The sequence below is a fragment of the Tamandua tetradactyla genome, chromosome 7 (assembly GCF_023851605.1).
Source record: "Tamandua tetradactyla isolate mTamTet1 chromosome 7, mTamTet1.pri, whole genome shotgun sequence".
NCBI classification, from domain to species: Eukaryota; Metazoa; Chordata; class Mammalia; order Pilosa; family Myrmecophagidae; genus Tamandua; species Tamandua tetradactyla.
Genome location: NC_135333.1, coordinates 131,673,216 through 131,697,131, shown reverse-complemented (window position 1 = coordinate 131,697,131; position 23,916 = coordinate 131,673,216). Strand labels below are relative to the sequence as shown.

General features: G+C 37.2%; 1 protein-coding gene and 1 pseudogene across 8 annotated transcripts in view; one reads left to right on the top strand and one right to left on the bottom strand.

Moving 5' to 3' along the window:
- Positions 1-23,916, bottom strand: part of SRGAP1 (SLIT-ROBO Rho GTPase activating protein 1) — a 387,180-nt gene that overhangs the window by 182,841 nt on the left and 180,423 nt on the right. For 5 of the 8 annotated variants that reach the window (XM_077111283.1, XM_077111280.1, XM_077111281.1 and 2 more), the window contains exons 2-3: positions 15,547-15,742; positions 11,326-11,488 (exon numbers count right to left, since the gene is read on the bottom strand). In XM_077111283.1, coding sequence (XP_076967398.1) covers positions 11,326-11,488; positions 15,547-15,742 — 359 coding nt within the window. Of the gene's footprint in view, positions 1-11,325; positions 11,489-13,275; positions 13,580-15,546; positions 15,743-16,217; positions 16,405-23,916 lie in introns of those variants that run through there. The other 3 variants (XM_077111282.1, XM_077111284.1, XM_077111286.1) reach the window with 3 other exon arrangements.
- LOC143690309 (eukaryotic translation initiation factor 4B pseudogene) lies at positions 21,552-23,465 on the top strand (annotated as a pseudogene).

Sequence of the window (23,916 nt, the reverse complement as noted above, 5' to 3'; positions counted from 1 at the left end):
ATTTGGTAGGAATGTTCTCACTTCACTGACTTCTTAAGGCAGCAACTTACTTCTTGATGAGATGGAGTAAGGATTCTTTGTTAAATGTTGTCTTTTACAAATAACCAAAACTGAATACCTCCAGGAGTGAACACTTTTTTTAGTTTTCACTTGTCTTTATTGGAGATGAGGGACTTGTTGCCTTCTGATCAATGACATATTTGTGAATTTCATTTAGAGTTATGAACCTAAGATTTAAAAACTAACCTAACTGTGGGGTGATGAGAAAATTTTGGAAATAGATCATGATGATATTTGTACAACATTGTGAGTATAATTAATGCTACTGCACTGTTCACTTAAAATGGCCAACTTTATGTCGCGTATATTTTACCAAATTAAAAAAAATTGGATAATTTATTTTTTAAAAATAAGCTTATTTAGGGGGACTCAATTAATTTGGGTCAATGATTCTCAATCTGGGTGTGTGTGTATGTGCAATTTTGCCCTCCATGGGATATTCTGCAATGTCTGAAGACACTTTGGGATGTCATAACTGGTGAGATGCTACTGACATGTAGCAGGTAGAGAAATGTGCACTTACTTGTACTGTTGCTCCCCACTAGTTTTCTCTGGCTGCTTTTAAGATTTTTTTGTCTTTAGTCTTTAGTGTAATTATAAATGTCTGTTGTGGGTTTCTTTGGGTTTATCTAGTTTGGGTTTCACTGAGCTTCTTGAATGTGTAGATTTAGGTCATTCACCAAATTTGGTTGTTTTCTTGCGATTATTTTTTTCAAAGATTTATTTCTACACCACACTCTTTCTCTTTCCATTCAGATCTTTTGGTAGAGTCCCACAGGTTAGACCTTTTGGTATTGTTCCACAAGTCCTTGGAGTTAATTATTTTCAATCTTTTTATCTGTGTTGTTCATATTAATTATCCTCAAGTTCACTGATTCTTTCCTCTGTTATCTTCATTCTGCTATTGAGCTTATTCAATGAGACTTTTACTTCACTTATTATATTTTTCAGCTCCAAAATTTCCATTTGGCTATTCTTTGTGTCTTCCATTTCTTTGCTGAGACTTACTATTGTTCCATTCTACTCAAAAGTGTTTGCCCTTACTTCTTAGAATATTTAAATAATGATTGCTTTAAAAGTCTATGTTAGTAAAATGAGCCAGTCACAAAAGGACAAATATTATATGACCCCACTTACATGAAATATCTAGAATAAGCAAATTAGAGGTTACCAGGGGCTGGGGGAGGAAGGGAGAATGGGAAATTATTGCTTAATGGGTACAGAGTTTCTGTTAGGGGTGATGAAAAAGTTTTGGTAATGGATGGAAATGATGGTAGCACACCACTGTAAATGTAATTAATGCCATTTGTAAATTAATTAATTGTAATACCATTGTAAATGTAATTAATGCTGTTTGTAAATGTACATTACATTTACAATGGCAAATTTTATGCTACTGTTATGCCACAATAAATAAATAAAATAAAAGTCTACATTAGATAATTTAAGCAGCTGTGTTATCTCATCATTGATGTCTGTTGATTGTTATTTCCAGTGTAAGTTGAGATTTTCCTGGTTCTTTGTATGTCAAATAATTTTGGATTGTATTCTGGATATTTTGAATGTCATGAGACTCGGAGTCTTGTTTAAATTAGGTGGAGAATGCTGGTATTTTTGTTTTCATAGGAAATCAGCCTGGTTGGATTCAGGATACAAATCTGATCAGCCCTCTTTGGGTTGTGGTTTTAATATCAGTTCTGTTTTCAACACCTTTGTTCTACTATGTGGCTCTGTCCTGCACATGCACTACCCAGGAACCAGTCTGAAACCCTGTTGGCAGTCTCTTAGTTCAGTTTTCAAAATTTTAGGTAGGAATACTGTTTAGAATCAGACATATGCATGTGCAGCTTTGGGGGTGAGCCCAGGAGTTCATAAAGGACTTTATGGGATTGTTTTCCCAATCTCCTCCCTCTCAGCAACCTTCCCAGAACTCTTTGGTTCCTTGGGACTCCCCTTTTCAGTCCTTTGACCAGAATTCTTGTACTTTACTTATTCCATTCTGACATAAACTTCTCAGTATTACTCTGGGGCAAAGCTGTAGCCAGACAGAGAGAAAACAAAACAATGGGTGATCATTCATCTCCTTGGGGCCACAGCTTCTTCTCTGGGGAGGAAAATTCCTCTCCCTGAGAGTTTTAGGTGTTTTGCTTCCTCACTGTTGTTGCCACTACAGCTGCTGCTCTTGGGGGATTGTCTGGGGAATGAGGCATGACAAAATTTGAGAGAAGAAAAGAAAAGAAAAATGGAATATTTTCTCTGCTCTTCCTTTGATGCACTTTCAGCCAAAAAGAAGACTTTTCCCACGGTTATCTACATTTATGTTCGATGCCCACCTCTGGGTTTCAAGCTGCCATGAGTCAAGACTAGTGGATATTGGAGGAAAAATGGGAAATTTATTGCCAATTCAATGGTATTTTGAATTCTGGTCTTTTGAATTCTGGTCTTCTTTGTCTGCTACTATTTACATTTCAGAGTCTTCATATAGCTGCTCCAGGCATTTAGTCTAGGTTTTATAGCTATATTAAGCAGAAAAGGCAGGAAGGAACCTATATTAATCTTACTGAAACCTGTATGTCATGGTCAGGTTCATGTGTCAACTTGGCCAGGTGGTGGTGCCTGGTTGTCTGGTTGGGTAAGTGCTGGCCTGTCTGTTGCTATGAGGACATTTCATGAACTTAAATCATGACTACACTGGCAGCATCCAGAGCTGATTGCCTTCTGCACTGAGTGACACTTAATCTAATCGACAGAAGGCTTTGAAGGAGGACTCAGAAGAGACAATCACTCTCCTGAGAGTTCATTGAGGACCTTCATTGGAGTTGCCAGCTTGTGGCCTGCCCTACAGACCCTGGACTCTACATCCCCAGAATTACATGAGACAGTTTTATAAATTTTATACATATCTCCTGCTGATTCTGTTTCTCTAGAAAATGCTGGCTAATACACTGTATTAATCTTTTTATTTCTCCTTCCATTGGGGGAACACTGGATGTCTTTTAAAGTTCTTTGATAAAGCTTCTGAACTTTAGAAGCTCTTATTATGCAACCCATCTGGTAAATTTATAGCCAGCCCAATCACACACATCCTGTTGTTACTAAGAATTAAAGGCAACAGTGTAAATCCAAAATAGCAGTAGCGGCAACTAATATTCATTGAGCACTTACTATGTGCCAACCATCCTGTTAAGCAATTTATAAATACAAACTACAAATATCTTCTAAAATAGTTCAGAAAATTAAATCAATGTAAGAAAGGTTTTGATTTATTTATAGAAAAATGAGGTAACCACAGGGTTGATAAAACTCAAGAGAATGAGATAGAAGTGCTAGCTTGAATTATTCTTACTTATTTATCCAGGCCCCATCAATAATTAAACTGCCTTCAAGGCCACTGGAATACCATTTAAATTTTCTGCTACACTGCACTGAAATGCCTTGAAAAAGTTAGTCATATTATTTACTACAGTTGCATCATCACACTAAATTGTACATGACAGCTCTCTGCTTAAAAAAATAGTCAATTTATTTTTCAGGAAATAAGTTACTTATTGGTAAATCATAGTCATGACCATCATTACCCCAGAAAGGTAAAAGGTAGAGATTTTACCCAAGGCATGAAATTCTAATATCATCCTTTGACCCAACAATTCTACTTCAAGGAATTTAGTATAAGAAAAAAATATCAGAATGTGTGAAAGATTTAAATGTCCAATAACAAGGAAATAATGTTGCCATGCAAAGGGTGAAGCACTATGCAGGCATTAAGTATCCTATTTTGAAAGACTGTTTTGAGACATGGAAAATGCTAACAATATTTTATGGAAAAAGAGCAGGTTAGCAAGCTACGTGCAATGAAATCTCAATTTTGTAAAAAAGCATTATGTATCTATGCTTGTATACTTACATATATGTTTATCCAATCTATATTGAAAAAATATAGTCCAAGATATTAATAGTAGGTAGTGTTAATGGGGGTAATCATTTCCCTTTTTTATTTTTTCATATATTCTAAATTTCTACAATGAATATATATTTTCACTGTAAAAAAAGAGAGAGACTCTTTCTGTGTACATATATAGTTTGGTAGTTTTCAGGTTTTTTAAAACTTATGTACCTTTTCTTCAAAATAAAGTCAGAATCTTCTTAACAATGTGGGACAGAAATTCTAGAATGAGCTGAGACTCAGCCTCAAGGGACTGAGAAAAACCCTAGAATGAGCTGAGACTCAATATCAGGGGATTGAGAAAACCTTCTCAACCAAAAGGGGGAAGAGTGAAATGAGACAAAATAAAGTGTCAATGGCTGAGAGATTCCAAACAGAGTTGAGAGGTTATCCTGGAGGCTATTCTTACGCATTAAATAGATATCACCTTGTTAGTCAAGATGTAATGGCCAGGCTGGAGGGAACTGCCTGAAAATGTAGAGCTGTGTTATGTACTTTCTTGTTTCTTGAAGATAATTGCATGATATAGCTTCCACAGTGTGACTGTGTGATTGTGAAAACCTTGTGTCTGATGCTCCTTTTATCTATCTTATCAACAGACGAGTAAAACATATGGAATAAAAATAAGTAATAGGGGGAACAAATGTTAAAATAAATTTAGTAGACTGAAATGCTAGCGATCAATGAAAGGGAGGGGTAAGGGGTATGGTATGTATGAATTTTTTTCTGCTATTTCTTTTTCTGAATTGATGCAAATGTTCTAAGAAATTATCATGATGATGAATATGCAACTATGTGATGATATTGTGACTTACTGATTACATAGGTAGAATGGAATGATCATATGTTAAGAATGTTTTTGTTTGCTTGTTATATTTTTAAAAAATTAATAAAAATTTTTTTTTAAAGATGTAGTTCAGTATATAGCAGTTCATTTATATATACCATTTCTTAAAGAACACAAAATTCTTGGGACTCCTTTCCCCTGAAAATATTTAAGAGCCACTTCAACTATGAAAGAGTTTGAAAGTTAATTTATTTTTCATGTAATTACATCCCTGAAAAAACAAAATCTAAACTCTGTAGTCGTGTATTTCAATGCCAAACTAAAGAATGCCTGTAGCTTGGGAGAAAAGCATAAATAATAAAGTTCTAGTTAAATAAAAAAAATAAAATAAAATAAGGTCAGAATCTTAGAGAGCGTAGTATAATGACACTTTTTATTAACCTACACTAAAGAGTCTGTTTGAATATTAACTTACTATAACTGGTCTATTTAAAAGTACAGCTTTTTTCCCCCAGGAAATGTCTTTTTTTTTTCTTTCCCATTGGGATATTTAGATAGAATATGATTGATTTTGATCAAAATTTTAAAGTGTCTACAAAACTCCAAATCTTAATAGAATTTTTCCCTTCCTTTTGGATTACAAAGGTAATAATAAAAGTGGGTTACTTTAACTATTGTGGGTCTGAATCTTATAACCTAGAGTATTTATGACAAATTGGGGTAATTCTCAGTAGATCATGGCCAGTTGCTGCTGCTTTGATTTCCTGCCTATAGTTCAGAATGACTGACAGGCTATTTGCTGCCTCATCCCAGGAAAATCATTCTTCAGGATTTTCTTCTTTAGTCTGCTCATGAGGATAAATAGGGAGAAGGACAATAGTTTTCCCAATTTTCAAGGTTTTTGACCTATGCATCCTGTAACAACTCCAATAACTACAAAACAAAACAAAACAAAACAAAAAAACCCACCAAAACCTCTGAGAGTCCAGGGTAGCTATGAACCATCTAAGATGTGGGCAAAGCAAGACTATATACCAGCCAGCCTGGCTCTGCAACTTATATCTCTGAGCATTTTGTTTCCTCTTCCCTGAAATGTGGATTATAACATCTGTTCATTGGGTGACTGAGTGAAATGATGTATCTGAAATGCAGAGCACAGTGTTGGGTGCACTGTTAAAACTTGTAAGTGATGGCTTATAAATGTCCTTATTATCGGTGAAGAAACAAAATATATTATACATGGTCTGCAAAGAAAGGATAAAAACATATTGATAATTTGGAAACAATCCATGGAGAAACAACAGACCTCAAGGTAATTCAAAACAGAGAGAGATAATTTAACATATTCAAATGTCACCATTTTATGGTGCTCCTTCCAAGCTGCATACTTCTACTAACACTCTTAAAATTGGTAAAGGAGATTTTGTGATAAGGTGCTCAAATAGCCAAAGTGATCATCGCAAACTGGCTGTAACCTTTCCTGCAACTATGACTGCTGACATTAATAACATTTTTATGTGCAGCTTATGAACTGCACATTTGCTGGCTCCAGATGCAGAACACTCTCTTTCAGCATGAGTAATGGAAAGAGGCAGGAAAATCTCATGACTGGGAGGCAGGGTTCAAGAACAGGGAAACACCACTTCTTAGTTCTCTGAGAAAGAAGTGAGGGCTGAAAATGGAACAAAATCATATGAATGAAGAGTCCCCAAACACTGACCTTTTCTTAAAATGGTAAAGGAGAATGTGAAGGGGTAAAAGCAGACTCTCTCCCATCTATGTTTGTATTGTCTATACCTAATGGAAGGTCTGGAAATGAAAACCTGTTTCTATTGAATGAATCAAAGAAACCACTGAAGCCTCACTGTTGAGACTCTCCAGATGAAAGGGCTGTGGGAGATCTTAAAGACATGGAATGTTGAGCAACACTGGCATTCATTTGATTATTCCCTGATTTCCCATTAATTGTTGAAATTGAGGACAAAATTTTAATTTGGCTATATGCAATGATGTATGAGGGCATTTCTGAGTCCACTTACAGATATGATTTAGAACTTCATAATAAATGATAAACAAATAAACCATGATGATCTAGATGTGATTATCACACAGTGTACCAGATAATCTTTTTAGGATGAGAATGCATTTAATATAATACCTTGTGTAATTTCACATAACATGATTATTGCAGGGATATGGAATAAGTGTTTATGATATAAATAAAAATGAGTAGCTATGGTGGATTGAGGCAGAATGTATCTCAGGAAAACATGTTCTTAAACCTAATTCATTCCTGTGGGTGCTAACCCATTGTAAGTAGGACCTTTCAGTTAAAGTGTTTCCCACCTCAATGATGATGGGTCTTAATCCTATTATTGGAGTCCTTTATAAGCAGAATGAAATTCAGACACAGGAAGAGAAAGCCACAGGAAGCAAAAAAGCTGAAATTCAACAGAACCTGTAAGAGAAGAGAGAGGCCAGAAGAGGTGGCCATGTGCCTAGCCATGTGACAAGCTAAGGACCAAGGATCTCCAGCAGCCAGCCCCGGAGCAGCAGTCCTCAGGGAGCAAGCATCACCTTGATGATGCCTTGATTTGGATTTTTTATAACCTCAAAACCATAAATGAATAAATTTCCATTGTTTAACCCAACCCATTTCATGGCATTTGCTTCAGCAACCTAGGAAACTAAAATAATAGGTAAAAGTTACTTAGGACTTAAGAAGTCCACACACTGGGCTGTCCATATGTGACTCATGAATCCTCCAAACGAGGATATGAAATATGTCAGTATTCCTAGTTTATAGATGCAGGACTGAGGCTTGAGAGGTTTTGAAATACCCCCAAGTCCACACAAGCTACTAAAAGTGATTCATACCCAAAATACATCTGATTTCAGAAACTAAAAGCTGAATCGCTATGCTAATCTGACAAATAAACTTTATTATATCTCCAAAGGCTTAAATCTAAAATAATCAATGTTTAGATAATTGGTTATCGTTGTTTGAAAAAGCTTCATTTTTCCTACCCACTGAAAAATTTCTGTTGAGCTTAGGCAACTAGATATCTTTACAACTGCTTCTGATATTATTTAAATTAAAGTCTTGAAGCTCTTACCTATATCTATGTATGGGATTAAGTATTCCTACAAGTGTCTTCTTGATTATTATGCCCAGTTGAATGCAATAGCATTCCTAGAATTATCTGCTCCAAACACATCAAATGACAGTGCTCAGAATCTATCTGGATCTCCATACAAATGTAGGGACATTTCTGAAAAGTGAGGAAGTCCCAAAAAGGACATGCATTATGTTCACTAAGGATTCCATGGGAGTTTCTAAAGGTTATTTCAGAATGACTGATCATTTCTTTTAATTCTGACAGCAAATAGCCTCTTGGAACCATGACAAAGGAAGAAGAGCTACAGAAGAGTGGGGCTGGTGATTTAAAAAAAAAAAGCACGAGAGACTAGTCTTGCTTTCTTATCTAAAAGGACAAGAAGTTCTTTGGCCTTGGATTCTGGCTTCCTGTTCTTTCAGACAGCAAATGTGTCTAATGGGCTAATCTGGTTCTTCAATAAACTGCAGCCTCTCCCTTTAGCCCTCTGTCCCTCTTGTTCTTTCTTTTTCCACCAATAAACATGGATGGAAATGTGAAGTCTGTAATCTGATGTGTCTGTATGAAGAGGACAGAATCTGATACCCGTAATAGTAATGACTATTAATTTTCCAGTTGGTCAGCAACGACTAGGAGTTAGAAGACTATTCAAGAATCTTTGGAGGATTTTCCCTCTAAATGCCAAAGTAACTAGGAGCCCTATTTAAACATGCATTTTGCAAGGACTGTGATTCTATGAGTCCCAGAAAATTCGGATAACAGAAAGAAAATTGCTACGTAACAAACAAGCAGTTGTGTATGTGTGTGTGTGTCTCTGTGTGTATGTGTATGTGTACTCTGTACTCACTCCCCAAATCCCCTTTCAAGAGAGCCAGGAACTCTATCCCCCAATTACTGGGAGTATTGGCTGCTGGCTGTTGAAATTCACAATTGAGTTCCTCTGGGAATCACCTTCAGGAATTACCCTTGGGAATTACCCTCCACCAAATGAAGCTGTCTCACCTCAAGATTATTTACCTCCTCCCCAAGAGCAGCCCAAATCCAATGACTGGAATACAAAGGCTAGGCCTCTTTACCTGGATATAAAACAACTATCTCCAAAGAGCCATCCTGGCTCCAGGGCTCAAAGAATCAACTTCTTCCTCTGCCCAATCCTGCCTCCTTTACTTGCTTAGAGGAAGTGGTGGGCAATCCCCAGGAAATCTCCTGCATGTACATTTCTGTTTCAGTCTGTTTTTCTGGGAACACAAACTATGATACAAATAATTAATATTACCCTTTTAATTTTATGGATAAGGGGAAGCAAATGAAGAGAAGTTGAATCATCTCTCAAGATCACATTGCAAGTAAGAAGAGCTAGGGTTCAAATCCAAGTCCATTTGACTCTTGGCTGAACTTCTGATCAACTTTTACCAAGCCCTTGACTTTGATTCACAAGATTCAAATTCTTACCTCTTAGCAAGACATTCAAAGTCTCTTCTTCTATAGCTGTCCTTTCTTGCCTCACATTCTATCATACACTACCATGAAATCCTTGGTCTATTCACATCAAACTCTTTGCTTCCCCTGAATACATCATACTTTCTAATGCCCCTTTGCCTTCGAACAAACTGTCCCCTCTCTAGAACAGCTAACTGTCCTTGTCTGCTTAATGAACTTTTTATGCTACAAACCACAGTTTAAGTGGTCTCTTTTCTCCAAGGAATTTCCTGACCCTTAGAATTTGGGTTACTTTAGACTTCAAACATCCAGAGGGCTGGACAGTGGTGACTGTTAATTATCGTGATGGGTTCCTTGTAGCAGGTATATGCCTTCTTTTTTTTTTTTGGGAATCAAACCCAGGTCTCCGGCATGAACTCTGCCTGCTAAGCCAGTGTGGCCTGCCCAGGTATATGTCTTTTAAGTCTGCTTCCCCAGCCAGGCATTTTACAGATGGTTTGGTTGAATGGATAAATAGATGAATTAAATCATGGTGCTGGCCACAGAAGTCCTGGCTGAGTGGATGTCAGCACCTCTACAACTGGTAGGCATCATATGGTGTCTTCCAAATTTGGTTAAAATGTGGCCTCCTTGAGCACAAGGACTAGTTTTTCCTCACCTATGCAGCCTTTTCAGGACCCAACACTGTCTTTTGCTCGGAGGTTATTGAACCTATTGAACTGAATGAGGTCTCAGACAAAAGGGTTGACATACAGGAAAATTAAACCTTATTTTTATATCCCAGTCTAAACTTTTTTTTTTTTTACAAATCCTTACCATTTAAGATACATAGGACATCTCTAAACCTAATCACTTCTTAATTAATGTGATCCTTAAATACCAATTTTTAGAATTTCTCCTTTGTTTGAAATATTTTTTTTCTATTTAACAAAGCAAAAGATAATTTAGAGTTTACTAAATTCTACTTTTTGGTCAGAAATCAAATCTAATGTATATACATTGAATGTGACTAAGAAGTTTTCCAGCTGGCCTGCTTTAACACTACATCTTTGTTTTAAGGGGCCCCTTGGAAAACATAAATACGCCATTAATCCACAGGGTGCTTCTTCCCTACTTTCTGAGACTAATAATTACTTACTGAATAGAAGTAAAGCTATTAATATAAGCACCAAACACTACTAGTACAAAGCTGAAGGGGAAAAAAAATCCCTTTTTCTACAAACATAAAAACTGTAAAAGTAAGCTCATTCTCTACAAAGGAAAGGGTTCAATTTTGTTATTGTTCTCCACAAAAATGTCCAAATACACATATACCAAAAAAACCGCCTGGAGCTGCTGAGACTAGTAACACTCACAAAAGTTTTAAAAACCAAGTTCCCATTTTTAAATGGCTTTTGGTATGAGGAAGCTCTCTGGTGTGCAAGGGGCTGGATTTCTGGGTCCTGTGGAATTTTTTTTCCTAGGGCTCTCTTACAGTGTCTTCTGCTGGACTGCTGAGAATAATAGAGATAACATTTTTTTTCGGAGAGAGAATACACGTGATTATCTTGTTTTTCACAATCATTGAGCAGTGTAAGCCTCAAACACGGAATCTAAGCCTTTTCCTCTCTGGTTTGATTTCTTATAACTACAGGTAGTTCATTTCTAGGCATGGAGATACAATTCACAGGTACATCCTATTTTCCAAATTTCAGCTGACAGGTCACATATTTAGTGATTTACAACTCTGCTTGAATGCCTGCTCAGGTTTAACTTTTTATTTTCTGTCTTTAAAATATTAATTGGCTTTTTACCAAAATTATTTATTTGGTAATTAATTATTTTTTTACCAAATTATTTAATTGGAAATTATATCGTTTCAGGCTAAAGTTTTTTGTATCCAGTACATTCACTGGTACTTAATCGACACCCGTTCTCAGTCCTGGTTCTAGGTAAAGCAGTTAAAGGAAAGCATGATAGGGCAGAATTATGGAGTTTACCTTTTTAAACATCCTGGTGGAATCCTCACTTATCTGCATGAACCGCATAATCACATTGTTCAGATAGATGTCACTCAAGGTTGCATGATCTTTGCTTTCTCTCCTCACTTGGTTCAGGAGCAAATACCAGCAGTTCACTGGGGACAAGAGGTTCTGGTCTTTCCTACGAAACGAAGAGAAACAGAATGACCACCAATTCCAAAGCAGCCCCAATCGGCTGGGTGAAGTAAGCAAAGCAAACTAAGGAGCCACAACAGACAGATTTTGTTGCTGTTCTTTCTGACTTCAGGTGTTTCTCATATCTGGACACTCGGTGGCCAGCAGAACAGCCTTCCAGGCTGTAGATGGTAAAAAGCCAGTAAATTCCCAGGCTTGGAAGGAAAAACTTGGACCAAGAACACCAGTTAAAACCCACATTCCTGACAAGAGCATGGGACTTAAACTTTTGCAGTGCTCAGAAAGGCCCTTGGTTTAAAACATCTCATTGAAGAAAGCAATTTATGTTTATATAAAAACCTATTGACTACTGTCTCACAGACAGACTGTGGCTCGCCACTGTGCACAAAGTCTGCTTTGAATGTTCAGTCTGTTGTCGGAAAAAAAATTGGCTAGCTATGCTTTCCAAGGGACATAAATTTGGGGTTATTTATTAATCCCCTGATATATAACCTCCAGCCTCCCAAAAAGTGTTCCCAGGAATCAGAACTTTATAGCACTGTTTCAAGTCTCGTGAATAGAATCAAGAAGTTTGCAAGCTTATAACTTTTCACGTCCTGTTTAAACCCATCAAATGAGTACAGATTTATAATTCCTTCTTGTTTTATTTTAGATAGTAAAGTTAAAAGTGAATATGAACCACATGGGAGACTTCTCAAAAATCTTAAGAAACTCCAAACAAAAACAATTAGACTAAGATGTTACTGCTTCCCAAACAACAAAAAGCAAATAACATAATCAAAGAACAAAGTTGTTTGCTTTGCTTTTCCTTTAAAAAACTGTCAAATGGTAAAGCAGTACAGAATGTTTATTCCAACTCAGAAACACAAGCTCCATTTAATCAGACATATTATCCTCCTATTATTCATGGTCATTTATGACTCCTGAATATTAACTAAGTTAGGAAAGAAATAAGTCAGGTCTTTCTGCCAGTAAGTCTCTCAGACTCAGGATTTAAACACTACATCAAGTCAAAGGAAAAAGAAACAGAGGATGGAAACAAGAAGCAGGATCGGGTTGGGGGAGGGGGTAGGTAGAAACCTCTAATCTAGGCTCTGAGCACTTGCACCTAAAAGAGGTGCCTCCCTGGCGGCATATTAACAATCAGACCCCTCATTTTAGGAAGCCCTTGTGTTTCTTGAAGCCATAGGGCAAGGGGCAAGGTTCTATTGCAGTCATCTGAGGCCTGAGGCCCTTCTACTATCAATGGAAAAAAATGTTAACCTTATTATGTTAGTTTTTATGGGTATCCTTTATGCTCAAATTGCCCATAAATTTTCTGAAAACATTTTGTTCTTCTTTGACTCCTCAACACCCTGCCCAGAGTAGGTTTTAAATAAATGTTATTTCATTCACTGAATAAACATTAGCTATTATTATTTCTCTAATAATAATAATAATAATATCAGTTATAACGCAGTACCCATCATTTGCTAAGAACCTACTGTGAGAAGTTGTGAAGAGGTTAAGAGCATGGGATCTGGAGCTAGACTGTCTAGGTTCAAATCTCAAGCCTACCATTTACTAACGATGTGATCTTGAGCAAATTATTTTAACCTCTCTGCCATAGTTACTTCATCTGTAAAATGGGTAAAATAATAGTACCTACTTCACAGGAATACTAGGAGGATTATTTGAGTTAATATATATTTTTAAATGTGTACAATAATGCTTGAATACACAAGCACTGTAAAGTTAACTAGTTTTATTCAGGGGGTATTCTAAGGAATTTACAGACATTATGTCGTCTTCATCTTCACCACTATCATTTCAGGCAAAAGATTTTCATATCCAGTCTATCAATGAGAAGGGTAAAGGTTAGCAAGGTGCAGTGATGTTTTTAAACACCAGAGCTAGTGTCAGAGATAGCGTGTGAGCCCAGGGAGGCTGAGCCAAGCCCTAGTCTTTCCACCAAGCAGTACCATCTTTATGCCAAAGACTATTCAAACAATGAGTGTTCTAGAACTGTATCAGAACACTTACATGACTGGTGATGTTATAATGCTGATGATAGAAGATCTGTTTGGTGATGGGGAGAAGGGATATTGAGTGCATACCCTGTGCCAGCAATCTATCATAGCAAGGATTTTTCATGTTTCTCATTTAATGGCCATAAAAAAATCACATTTTACAAGTTAGGAAACCAAAGCTCAGAGATGTTAAGTAACTTGGCCAAAGTTACACAGCGAAGTCACTATTTTAACCCAGGTCTGTCTGACTTTAATAAAAAAAAAAGTCTACCTTTGAGATTTTCCTAATCCTCCTTTGTCCTGTCCATAGACTTTTTATTCACCCTATCTTCACTCCCTTATTTTGTAATACAATTATTTAAGTCTAAGAAATTCCAAGGGCTTATTTTTTGAAGAAAACTACTGAACAAACCTGGAAAAGCAAAAAGTGGCATCTGATGCACAAAGGAGTCAGACTAATGTGCACAGGCCTTTCTGTGCTTTCAGTTTACAACTGACTACTAAGCACAGAAAACATAAGGAACTCAAAAATGTTTATGGAATGTATGAACAGGCTGCCTTATTTGCAACTGCTTTTAGCAAAGGACAGTTGGTATAATTGTGAATACTGCACTGGTTTCATTCTCATCTTTCCATCCTCAGTCTCTATCAAGTACATTTGACATATAGTCAATCTGGGAATCATCACTGAGATTTATTTCTATGCTGGATCAACACTAGAGGTAAAAGTCATAAGAAAAAAAAAAGGTGTCCCCTATTCCAAGCTGAGAATGAGGTCCTCTAGACAATTCTGTATTTGCTTCTGCAAAAGCACCCCAGAGATAGTTATCACCCTCCTTTTAATGTAGGATCCTAGGCCACAGACGGGGTAAAATGGAACTGCAAAGCCGCTGATGAAGGCAAGGACGCACTTCCTCACAATTCCCTCCAACCTGGAGCCCAGAGTGAACACAGACCTTCTTGTTGTCTCCCCATGCAGGTGGATAGAGATCTTTTCCCTGAAATAATAACTCCTCTGACTAACTGCAGGCAATGGGGAAGGGCGTGGGCAAGCCCTCCGTCCCAACTCTCTACCTTATGCAGGCCTCATCTCCTGTCCCCACATGGATGTGGTTGTCACTTAAGTTTTTTGGTTCCCTTTTCCATTTTCGGCCCCTGGAAATTTCCCTTACTTTCCTGTGAGTTCAGTTGTATATTTAAAAGGATATCCGTTATTTTTAACCAACATTTCCAGCTTTGTGACAGAAGTGTTTTTCAGATTACCTAGTCTGCTGCATTTCCAAAAATGAGCATGTACTGCCTTTTTAATATCTCCCATCTTTGAGATTTTCCTAATCTATTTCTCGACACTTCGGTATTGCTAGTTTGTGCGGATACCTTCCTCACCTCCAACACAGAATGAAATTCCACTCTGTCCATGGCATCTTCACTTAGCCCTGGACTTACCTGCTTAGGTGTCTGTCTCTTTCTTTGGAGAAAAAAGTAACTTTCATTATCAAAAAACTTGTATGTATTTTTTTAAAGAAGGAAGTATAATTAATGTAAAGTTTTAATTATGTCCACACATAAGAATTTTACCAAATGACTCTTGTTTTAAGTAGGTCTCAACTGCAGTGACCACAAACATGATAGGAGAGCCCTAAACTTAAATAACCTTTACTTTCTTAAAAAATCAATACAAAACCCTAAGTGAGGTCTTTGCTTTAAAGAAGCAGCTATTTTAAATTTGCCCTTTCAAACACTTACATATAGCAGACAGAAACTCCCATATCAAGAATTTTATGAACATCTTTTCTTCTTGTTTCTGAAGTTTTCAATAAATATATATTTATTGGAAAGAGAAATGTCAGGAAGATACTACTAGTTTAAAATATAGTAAACTGTTGCCCATAAATTATAAATGAAGAGGTTTGCTTTTATTCATAGGGATATGCCAATCAATAGCTTAAACAAAAACAGAAAAATTTAAATCCAACAAAGATGGCAAAAAGGTAAGATATCACCTTGGAAGGTGAATTTGAGTTGTCTCTCTTACTTGTATTGCTGATGATCCTTAGTACTTCTTGTTTTTGCCATGAACCTTTCTGCTAACTTCTCTAGGTTCCGAGAATATTCTGTCTCAATTTCAGCTTTTTTCCGGAAGAAATCTTGCAGGTCCTGGAGAAGCTGAACTCGCATCTCTGTTTGCTGCTCCAGGCATTTTTGTTGTTCTACTAGTTGAGCTCGAATTTCTAAGGAAAGAAGAGAATCCATTTAAGTGATTTTCCCAAAATTACTGAGGTGTGTTGGTACGTGCAAGATAAAAATAATGAATTTGTTTATATTTAGTTCTGCATTGGACTCTTATTAGACTGCTATGTCCAAGTTGGGTTGTTAAACAAGATATCTACTGACCCTTTGAAATACTAAGACAGGCCTCAGGAAAGAATGTAATAAATTAGAATAGAAATATGGGTTATTATGTTGGCAATGCCACAAACACACAAGGAATCATAAGAGAAAAAATAAGTCTTTCAGATAACAATTTGTAGCATGTGACATATTTGGGTAACTGAGTACACTATAATCTTTTTCAACAATATTTTACTTCAACTATTTCTTTTGAGTTTGAATGGCAAAGAAATAAACATCATTTCTTCCAGACTCTGAACCACTACACAATTTCCCAGCTGGCATATACAGAGATTGACATCTGGTAATTCTTACATAGTGCATAAATTTCTAGTCTGTAAAACACACAGCTTTAGGTTTTATAATGATGCTGAGCCTAAAAATAACTTCCTTCTATTTCCAAATAAGCCATTCATGACAGGACAATCCCAAGATTCTACTTTAGTATTTTGTTCACATTAAGGCCTCTTCACTTGGCCTTCACTTTTTACACACTGTTCAGACTAACAGCCTTGTCAATACACATAATCCTGAAAGAATCCTTTGATAATTTTAATACATTGGGAAAGTTAAGGTTAGTCAGTTAGGATTAGCAAAGCACAAAAGGAAAAAAATGCATCATGCAAAAATATTTGTAAATGCCTGTAACAATAAAACGTGTCTTTGGAAAGTGAGATACAGTATCTACTAACTAGGGACTTGTTTTTGTTCTAAAACTCAGGGCTAACCTCCAAAGACAAGAATATTTATAGTGGAAACATACATTTCATCTTTTTTAATGTCCGTGCATATTTCTTAATAGTGAGGGCTAAATCAAACTTCAGTGGAGTTAGTAGAAATCAACCGCCACCTTCTGAACGTCTTCTTATTATTCCTCTCCCATAGCAAAAGGACTGAGCTGACAAAATACATGCATAAACATGACCATGCTTAATCAAGCTCCTAAGCAGAATGATGGTCAAGTTCTGAATGGGGAGTCAGGAAATTTGCCTGATTTAATAAGAGATAATAATAATCCATTGCTTCTTATTCTACACCCTACTGAGTCAAGTACTAGCATTATCTCCATTTTATAAAGAGGAAACCGAGCCTGAAAGAGATTAATACTTCATCTAAGGACCCCAGCTAGTAAGGTGCACAGGGAAGACCTGCTCTGACCCACATCTGTCAGTCTCTTTGCTCCTTTCCCACCCTCCTTCCATCCATCCAACATTTTTGAGTACCTATTGCGTACCAGGCTTATATTCAGCAAAAAAAAAAAAAGATACAATAACTACTGAAACAAGATTTGTGCACTCAGCGAGGTCATGTTTCAGGCACAACTATTTCTGGGGTGTCCTGGGAGAAGACAAAGAAGTATTTCTCCAGATCCTCTCCTGGTTTCTCCAGCTCTAGATGGGAGATCTTAATCTAATAGAAGTACAGAAAACACCAAAGTGAAAACATTATATAGCTTTTAACCACAAAGAACAGCATCCGGTTTTTAGTCAATCAAAGTAAGTGTTTTTCAATACAGTGTTATAATCAGCATGTCTCCCAAACTCTTTCCTCCACAAATACAGAGCTATTTTTGTTTCATAAAGAAGAAAAAAAAAATCAAGAATGGAGGCATTTTTCATTCAGAAATTCCAGTAAGGTTTTCAAGATGTAGTGATTTTCGCACATCTTACTGTGCTAGAGAAAATAAATCAATCACTTAAGGCTGCCAATTAGTTTTCTCTCTTAAAAAAAAAAAAGGTGCAAAAATACCAAAATAAGAAATAAAAGTGATCAAGAGCATTTGCATCACACAATTTTTACTTACAACTCTAAGTAGAGGTACCCAATAATTATATGACTACCTTCTTGGATCTCATTCTTAAATGCTCTCTTGCTGCTTCAATCAGGGTTTTTAAGTCAAGAAGGAAGTTCTGAGAAAGAGGATTGTATTTAAACAATTAAAGCCTTACTCTCATTAAAGTAACTGTTACTTCATGCTATCTGTAATTTCGCAATCAAAATAGAACACTTGCAGTGTTTCCAACAATAGTGAAAATGTAGAGGGACAGAATAAGAGTACCAATGTGAGAAAATAAAATATACTCCAAAGAATGGAGGAGAATCAAAGCAATTTCCTTTTTAATTTAGAGAAATAATTTTTAAAAGATCACAAGAAAAAATATTACGAGAAAAGAAATACCATAAGAAATATCACAGGAGGAGTAAGAAGATGGCAGCATAGTGAGATGTGAAATTGTCCTACAGGGCAGCTGGGAAATAGCCAGGAACTGTATGGAACAATTGTTAGAGGGACTTCAGTGACCAGACAGACATCATACACCAGTCTGAAATGCGTGGGACTGCTGAGATCCCACACAGAACTGGAAGTCTCCCTGAGGGAAAAAGAATAGACCTTACTAGGTACAAGGAAGTTACCTCAACCAAGCTCTATTTGTGGAATTAATGAACAAATTTAGACGGCTGAAAAAGGCCCTGATGATAGATAAACTTGGAGTAATCAGTAAAGGAACTGCTGAAAACCAGCCTGGAGGATAGACAAACCTGGAGTAATCAGTAAAGGAACAAGTAGTTCTCTCCCTTCCCTAGCAGAGAGAGGTTGGGGCTGATAAAAAAGCAATAACAATAGACTTTTTGAGTTGGACAGCACAAAGTACTGTAAACGGACTGTGCCCCAAGAAAAGGACACCCATAGAATCTAGGGACATATACAGCCCCTGTACTAAATCCAGCTCTTGGTTGGCAAACCCAGGGACCTAGGATCCACCTCTGAAAGGGGTTTTATTTTCTCATTCTCTCTCTCTCTCTCTCTCTCTCTCTTTTATTTTTCATTTCTTGACAACTCATACAACTGCTAGCATTCACAGATTTCCACACTGTCTTGGATAAGGGCAGAATTAAGATATGTCTGAGAGATAAAATAATCAGGTGAACAGAGATAATCCCCTAAAGGGTGTATTTTCCCTAAGAAAAGGGGGCCAAGGCCCAGCTAAAGTAGCAGCTCTTATTCTGGGAATTCAGGCCCCTGGAATTGGAAAATAGAAGCAACCTAAACCCTCCACTACCTCAGCCTCTGTCTTAGCCAAGCCAAGGGCAGGGAGAGGCTGCTGAGAATTAAATGCAAAACATTAATTTACACTCATGGGAAGCTGTGGACTGACAGGCAGCACTTCCTGAGCAGGACAGGAAAAGAAGAGTCTAGAAGCTTTATAGAAAAGTCTGATAATCAGCTGGGTCTCATTCTCAGAATAACCTGATACTGATCATCACATCCTCTTCCTGAGTCATGGGCCTGTCTGGAATGCGAAAAACTGACTGAGGTCAATCATATCCGAGGAGCCCCTCCTCACAGAAAGGTTGCAGATAGGCAGAAGTAAGAACCAGAAAAACAGGAGCTGAAAAACTCTGATCAGTTAAACACAAGCTATGCTAAAAGTTTATAATAACTAGAACTGAATACCAAAGAAAAGACAGAGAACAAAGTCAAATAAAAAGAAAACCCTAGGTAAAAGAGTGAAAAGGACCTCCAGAATGAACTAATTAAGGAAATCAAATGATTGGAAACCAGCAAAAAATAATAAGTCATACTAGAAAAATTGAACATATGGCCCAGGCAAAGGAAGAACCAACATTTCAAATGAGATACAGAAGTTGAAGCAACTAATTAAGGATGCTCGAAGAGACATGCAAAATCACATCAAAAATCACATCAGTGAGTTGAGGAAAGACATGGCAAAAGAGATGAAGGATATAAAGAAGACACTGGGTGAATATGAATTAGAACTCAAAAGTCTGAAAAAGGAAATGTCAGACTATATGGAATGAAAGGCACAATAGAAGAGATAAAAAAAATTAATGGAGACCTATGATGGCAGATTTAAAGGGGGCAGAAGAAAGGATTAGTGAACTAAAGGACAAGACATCTGAAGTCCTAGCCACAAAAAATCAGATAGGGAAATACTGGAAAAATATGAGCAGGGTCTCAGGGAAATGAATGACAACACGAAGTGCATGAAAATATGTGTTATGGGTGTCCCAGAAGGACAAGAGAAGAGAAAAGGGGAAGAAAGACAAATAGAAGAAATAATCACTGAAAATTTCCCATCTCTTATAAAGGGTATAAAATTATAGATCCAAGAATCACAGCGTATCTTAAATAGGATAGATCCAAACAGACCTACTCAAGACAGTTACTAATCAGATTGCCAAATGTCAAAGACAAAAACAGAATTTGGAAAGCAGCAAGAGAAAAGCAATCCATCACATACAAGGAAATTTGATAAGAAGTTATCAAATGTGCAGATTTCTCAGCAGAAATCATGGAGGTAAGAAGGCAGTGGTATGATATGTTTAACATTCAGAAATATAAAAACTGCTAACCAAGAATTCTATACACAGCAAAACAGTCCCTCAAAAACAAGGAGGAGTTTAAAATATTTTCAAACAGTCAGTGAGAGAGTTTGTGACTAAGACACCGGCTCTACAGGACATAATAAAGGGGGCACTACAGGGAGATAGGAACAGACAGGAGAGAATATGAAGAACAGTGTAGAAAAGAAGACTACCAGTTTAAGTAAAAAGACAAGGAAAAAAAGATATGACATATAATATGCAAAAGACACAATGGGAGAAGAAACTACTGCCAATACAGATATAATATTAAATATTAATGGTCAAAACTGCCCAATCAAAAGATACAGACCGGTGGAATGGATTAAAAAATAGGACCCATACATATGTTGTCTATAAGAGACTCACTTTAGACCCAAGGACAAAAACAGGTTTAAAGTAAAAGGTTAGAAAAAGATATTTCACACAAACAACAACCAGAAAAGAGTGGGAGTATTTACACTAATATTTGACAAATTAGACTTCAAAATATAAAACAATTAAAAAACACAAAAAAACATTATGTATTAATAAAAGGAACAAATGATCAAGAAAACATAACAATCATAAATATTTATGCACCGAGACAGAGTGCCCCAAAATACATGAGTTAAAACACTGACAACACTGAAGGGAGAAGTACACACTTCTACAGTTACAGTTGGAGACTTCAATACAGAGCTCTCATGAATGGATACAACATCTAGACAGAGGATCAATAAGGAAACAGAGATTTTGAATAACACGATATATGAACTAGATTTAACAGACATTCACAGAACATTACTCCCTACAACTGCAGTATACACATTTTTCACAAGTTCCCATGGATCATTATCAAGGTTGAACCATATGCTAGGTCACAAAGCAGTCTCAATAAATTTTAAAATACCGAAATGATACACATCGTCTCAGATCATAATGGAATGAAGTTGGAAATTAGTAAAGGCAGGAGGCTGGAAAATTCACAAATATATAGAAGCTATAACAAAAACACTCTTAAAACAACCAGTGGGTCAACGAAGAAACTACAAGAGAAATCAGTAACTATCTCAAGGCAAATGAAAAAACACAACATATCAATATTTATGGGGTGCACAAAGGTGGTGCTGAGAAGGAAACTTGTGGCTCTAAATGCCTATATTTATAAAGGAAAACAAAACAAAAAAACAGCCCAGTTTTGCATCTCCCAGCCTGAAATACTCACTATAATCATGTGATTGCCTCATCAGGGTTGTTTGCATTCTTTCTCCCTCTCTGAACATGGCAGCCTCAGTGAAAAAGAAGAATAAGAAGGGGAAGACTCTCCCTAACAGACTTCCTGACTGAGGATGGGGAGACCGGTGGAGGAAGCACCTATGTTCCCAAACCAGTCAACTGGGCTGATGAAACAGACAACCTGGAAGGAAATATTTCAACCATGTGGCACAATAGTGATGACGATGTATATAGGGCACCTCCAATTGACTGTTCCATCCTTCTCACTGCTCCATGAGCTGCTCAGAAACCCAATATCAACTGTGGCCATCTTCCCAAATTGTGCTTTTCTAGGGAACCTGCCCTATGCTGTGACAGAAGACTCCATTCAAGAATTCTTAAGAGGATTAAATATCAGTGCAGTGCATTCACCACATGAACTCAACAATCCAGAGAGATTTAAAGGTTTTGGTTATACTGAGTTTGAGGACCTGGAGTCCCTGTTGAGTGCCCTGAGCCTCAACAATGAATCTCTAGGTAGGAGGAGAATTCTAGTGGATGTTGCTGACCGAGCACAGGATAAAGAGAGAGATGATCATTCTTTTGGCTGGGATAGAAATCGGGATTCTGGCAAAACAGATACAGTCTGGACGGCCCATCCTGCCACAGACAGCTTTGATGAGTACCCCTCTAGAAGAGGTGATGATAGCTTTGGGGACAAGTATCCTGATTGCTATAATTCAGATCAGTATCATGAAGGGTATCGTGGTGGTTATCATGATAGCCCATGCCGGGATATAGATCAATATGGGGGCTGGGATCACTATGATGACCAAGGCAGTAGAGACTATGATAGAAGCTATGACTCCCAGATAGGCAGCGGCAGAAGAGCATTTGGTAGTGGGTACTGCAGGGACAATGACTACAAAGGAGGCAGGGATCATTATGAAGACTGATATGACAGACAGAATAATTGGTTGTGGAGTTCCAGAGATGATTACTCTCAAGATGATTATAGGTCTGATAATAGAGATGCCCTCCACTCCCCAAAGACCCAAACTGAAAGTAAAGTCTCAGAGTACTCCTAAGGAAGATGATTCCTCTGCTAGCCCTTCCCAGTCCAGTTAAGCAGCTTCCATCTTTGAGGAGGTAAAGCCTGTTGACACGGCTGCTAGAGAATGGGAAGTAGAAGAATAGCTACAGAAGGAACAGGAGAAATTGCAGCATCAGCTGGAGGAGCCAAAACTAGAACAATGGCCTCAGGAAAGACACCCAAGTTGGCGAAGTGAAGAAATTCAGGAATGGGAATGGTCAAGGACAGGAAGTAAGTAATCACAGACTGGCACCTTCAACACATCTGGCAGAAGTAACTCAGATCAGGATGCATGAAGGAAAGAAAGCAAGAAATCTCTGGAAAATGAAACACTCAGTAAGGAAAAAGACCATCACTCTGCAACTTCTAATCCTCACAAATCTGATCAGCCTCTAAAGGTAATGCCAGCCTCTCCACCACATTCTCTCAAAAGAGAATGTTTGGGTGAAGTGAAGTTCTAATCCTCCTATTCGAGTGCAGAGTTCAGACACAGAGCAGCAATCTCCTACAAATGGTGGAAAAGTACCTTCAGCTCAATCCTCTGAGGAAGGACCAGCAAGAGAAGATGAAAACAAAGTAGATGGGTGAGCATCCCAAAAGGCCAAAGTGGGAACTCCATCTGTGGTCCAGGAAATGAAGGGAGCAAAGACCACTGAAAGGAGTCTGATAGGGAAAATGGCAAAAAGGATCAAGACCCCAGATCTGCACCTGAACCAAGGAAAACCGAAGGAAATCTAGCTTCTAAGTTCAGTTCTGAAGGCAAGTGTGCTGGTCTGTCAGTTGATGGTGAAGATGAAAATGAGGGGGGTGGATTATACCGAAAAAACCTTTACATACTGTGCTTTCTCATAATCTCACTCCATTCTGCAACATTCAAGAGCCAATAAAATCTCTATCCAGAAAAGACAAAATAAAAAACTCTATCTCCTGGAAAAAAAAAAAGAAAAGAAAAGAAAAAAGAGCAAAAATCATGGAATTAACTGTTCAGCTGGAAGAATTAGAGAAAGAACAGCAAACTAACCCAAAAACAAACAGAAGGAAAGAAATAATGAAAATTAGAGCAGACATAAATGAAAGTGAGAATATGAAAACATAAAACAAAATCAGCATAACAAAAAGTTGGTTCTTTGAGAAAAATCAACAAAATCGATGGACCCTTAACTAGGCTGATAAAACAAAAAAGAGAGTGGATGCAAATAAATAAAATCAAAATGGCAGAAGTGATATAACCACTGATACTGCAGAAATAAAGGAGGTAATAAGAGGATACTATGAGCAGCTAGCTATCTGATAATAAACTAGACAACATAGATGAAATGGACAACTTTCTAGAAAAGC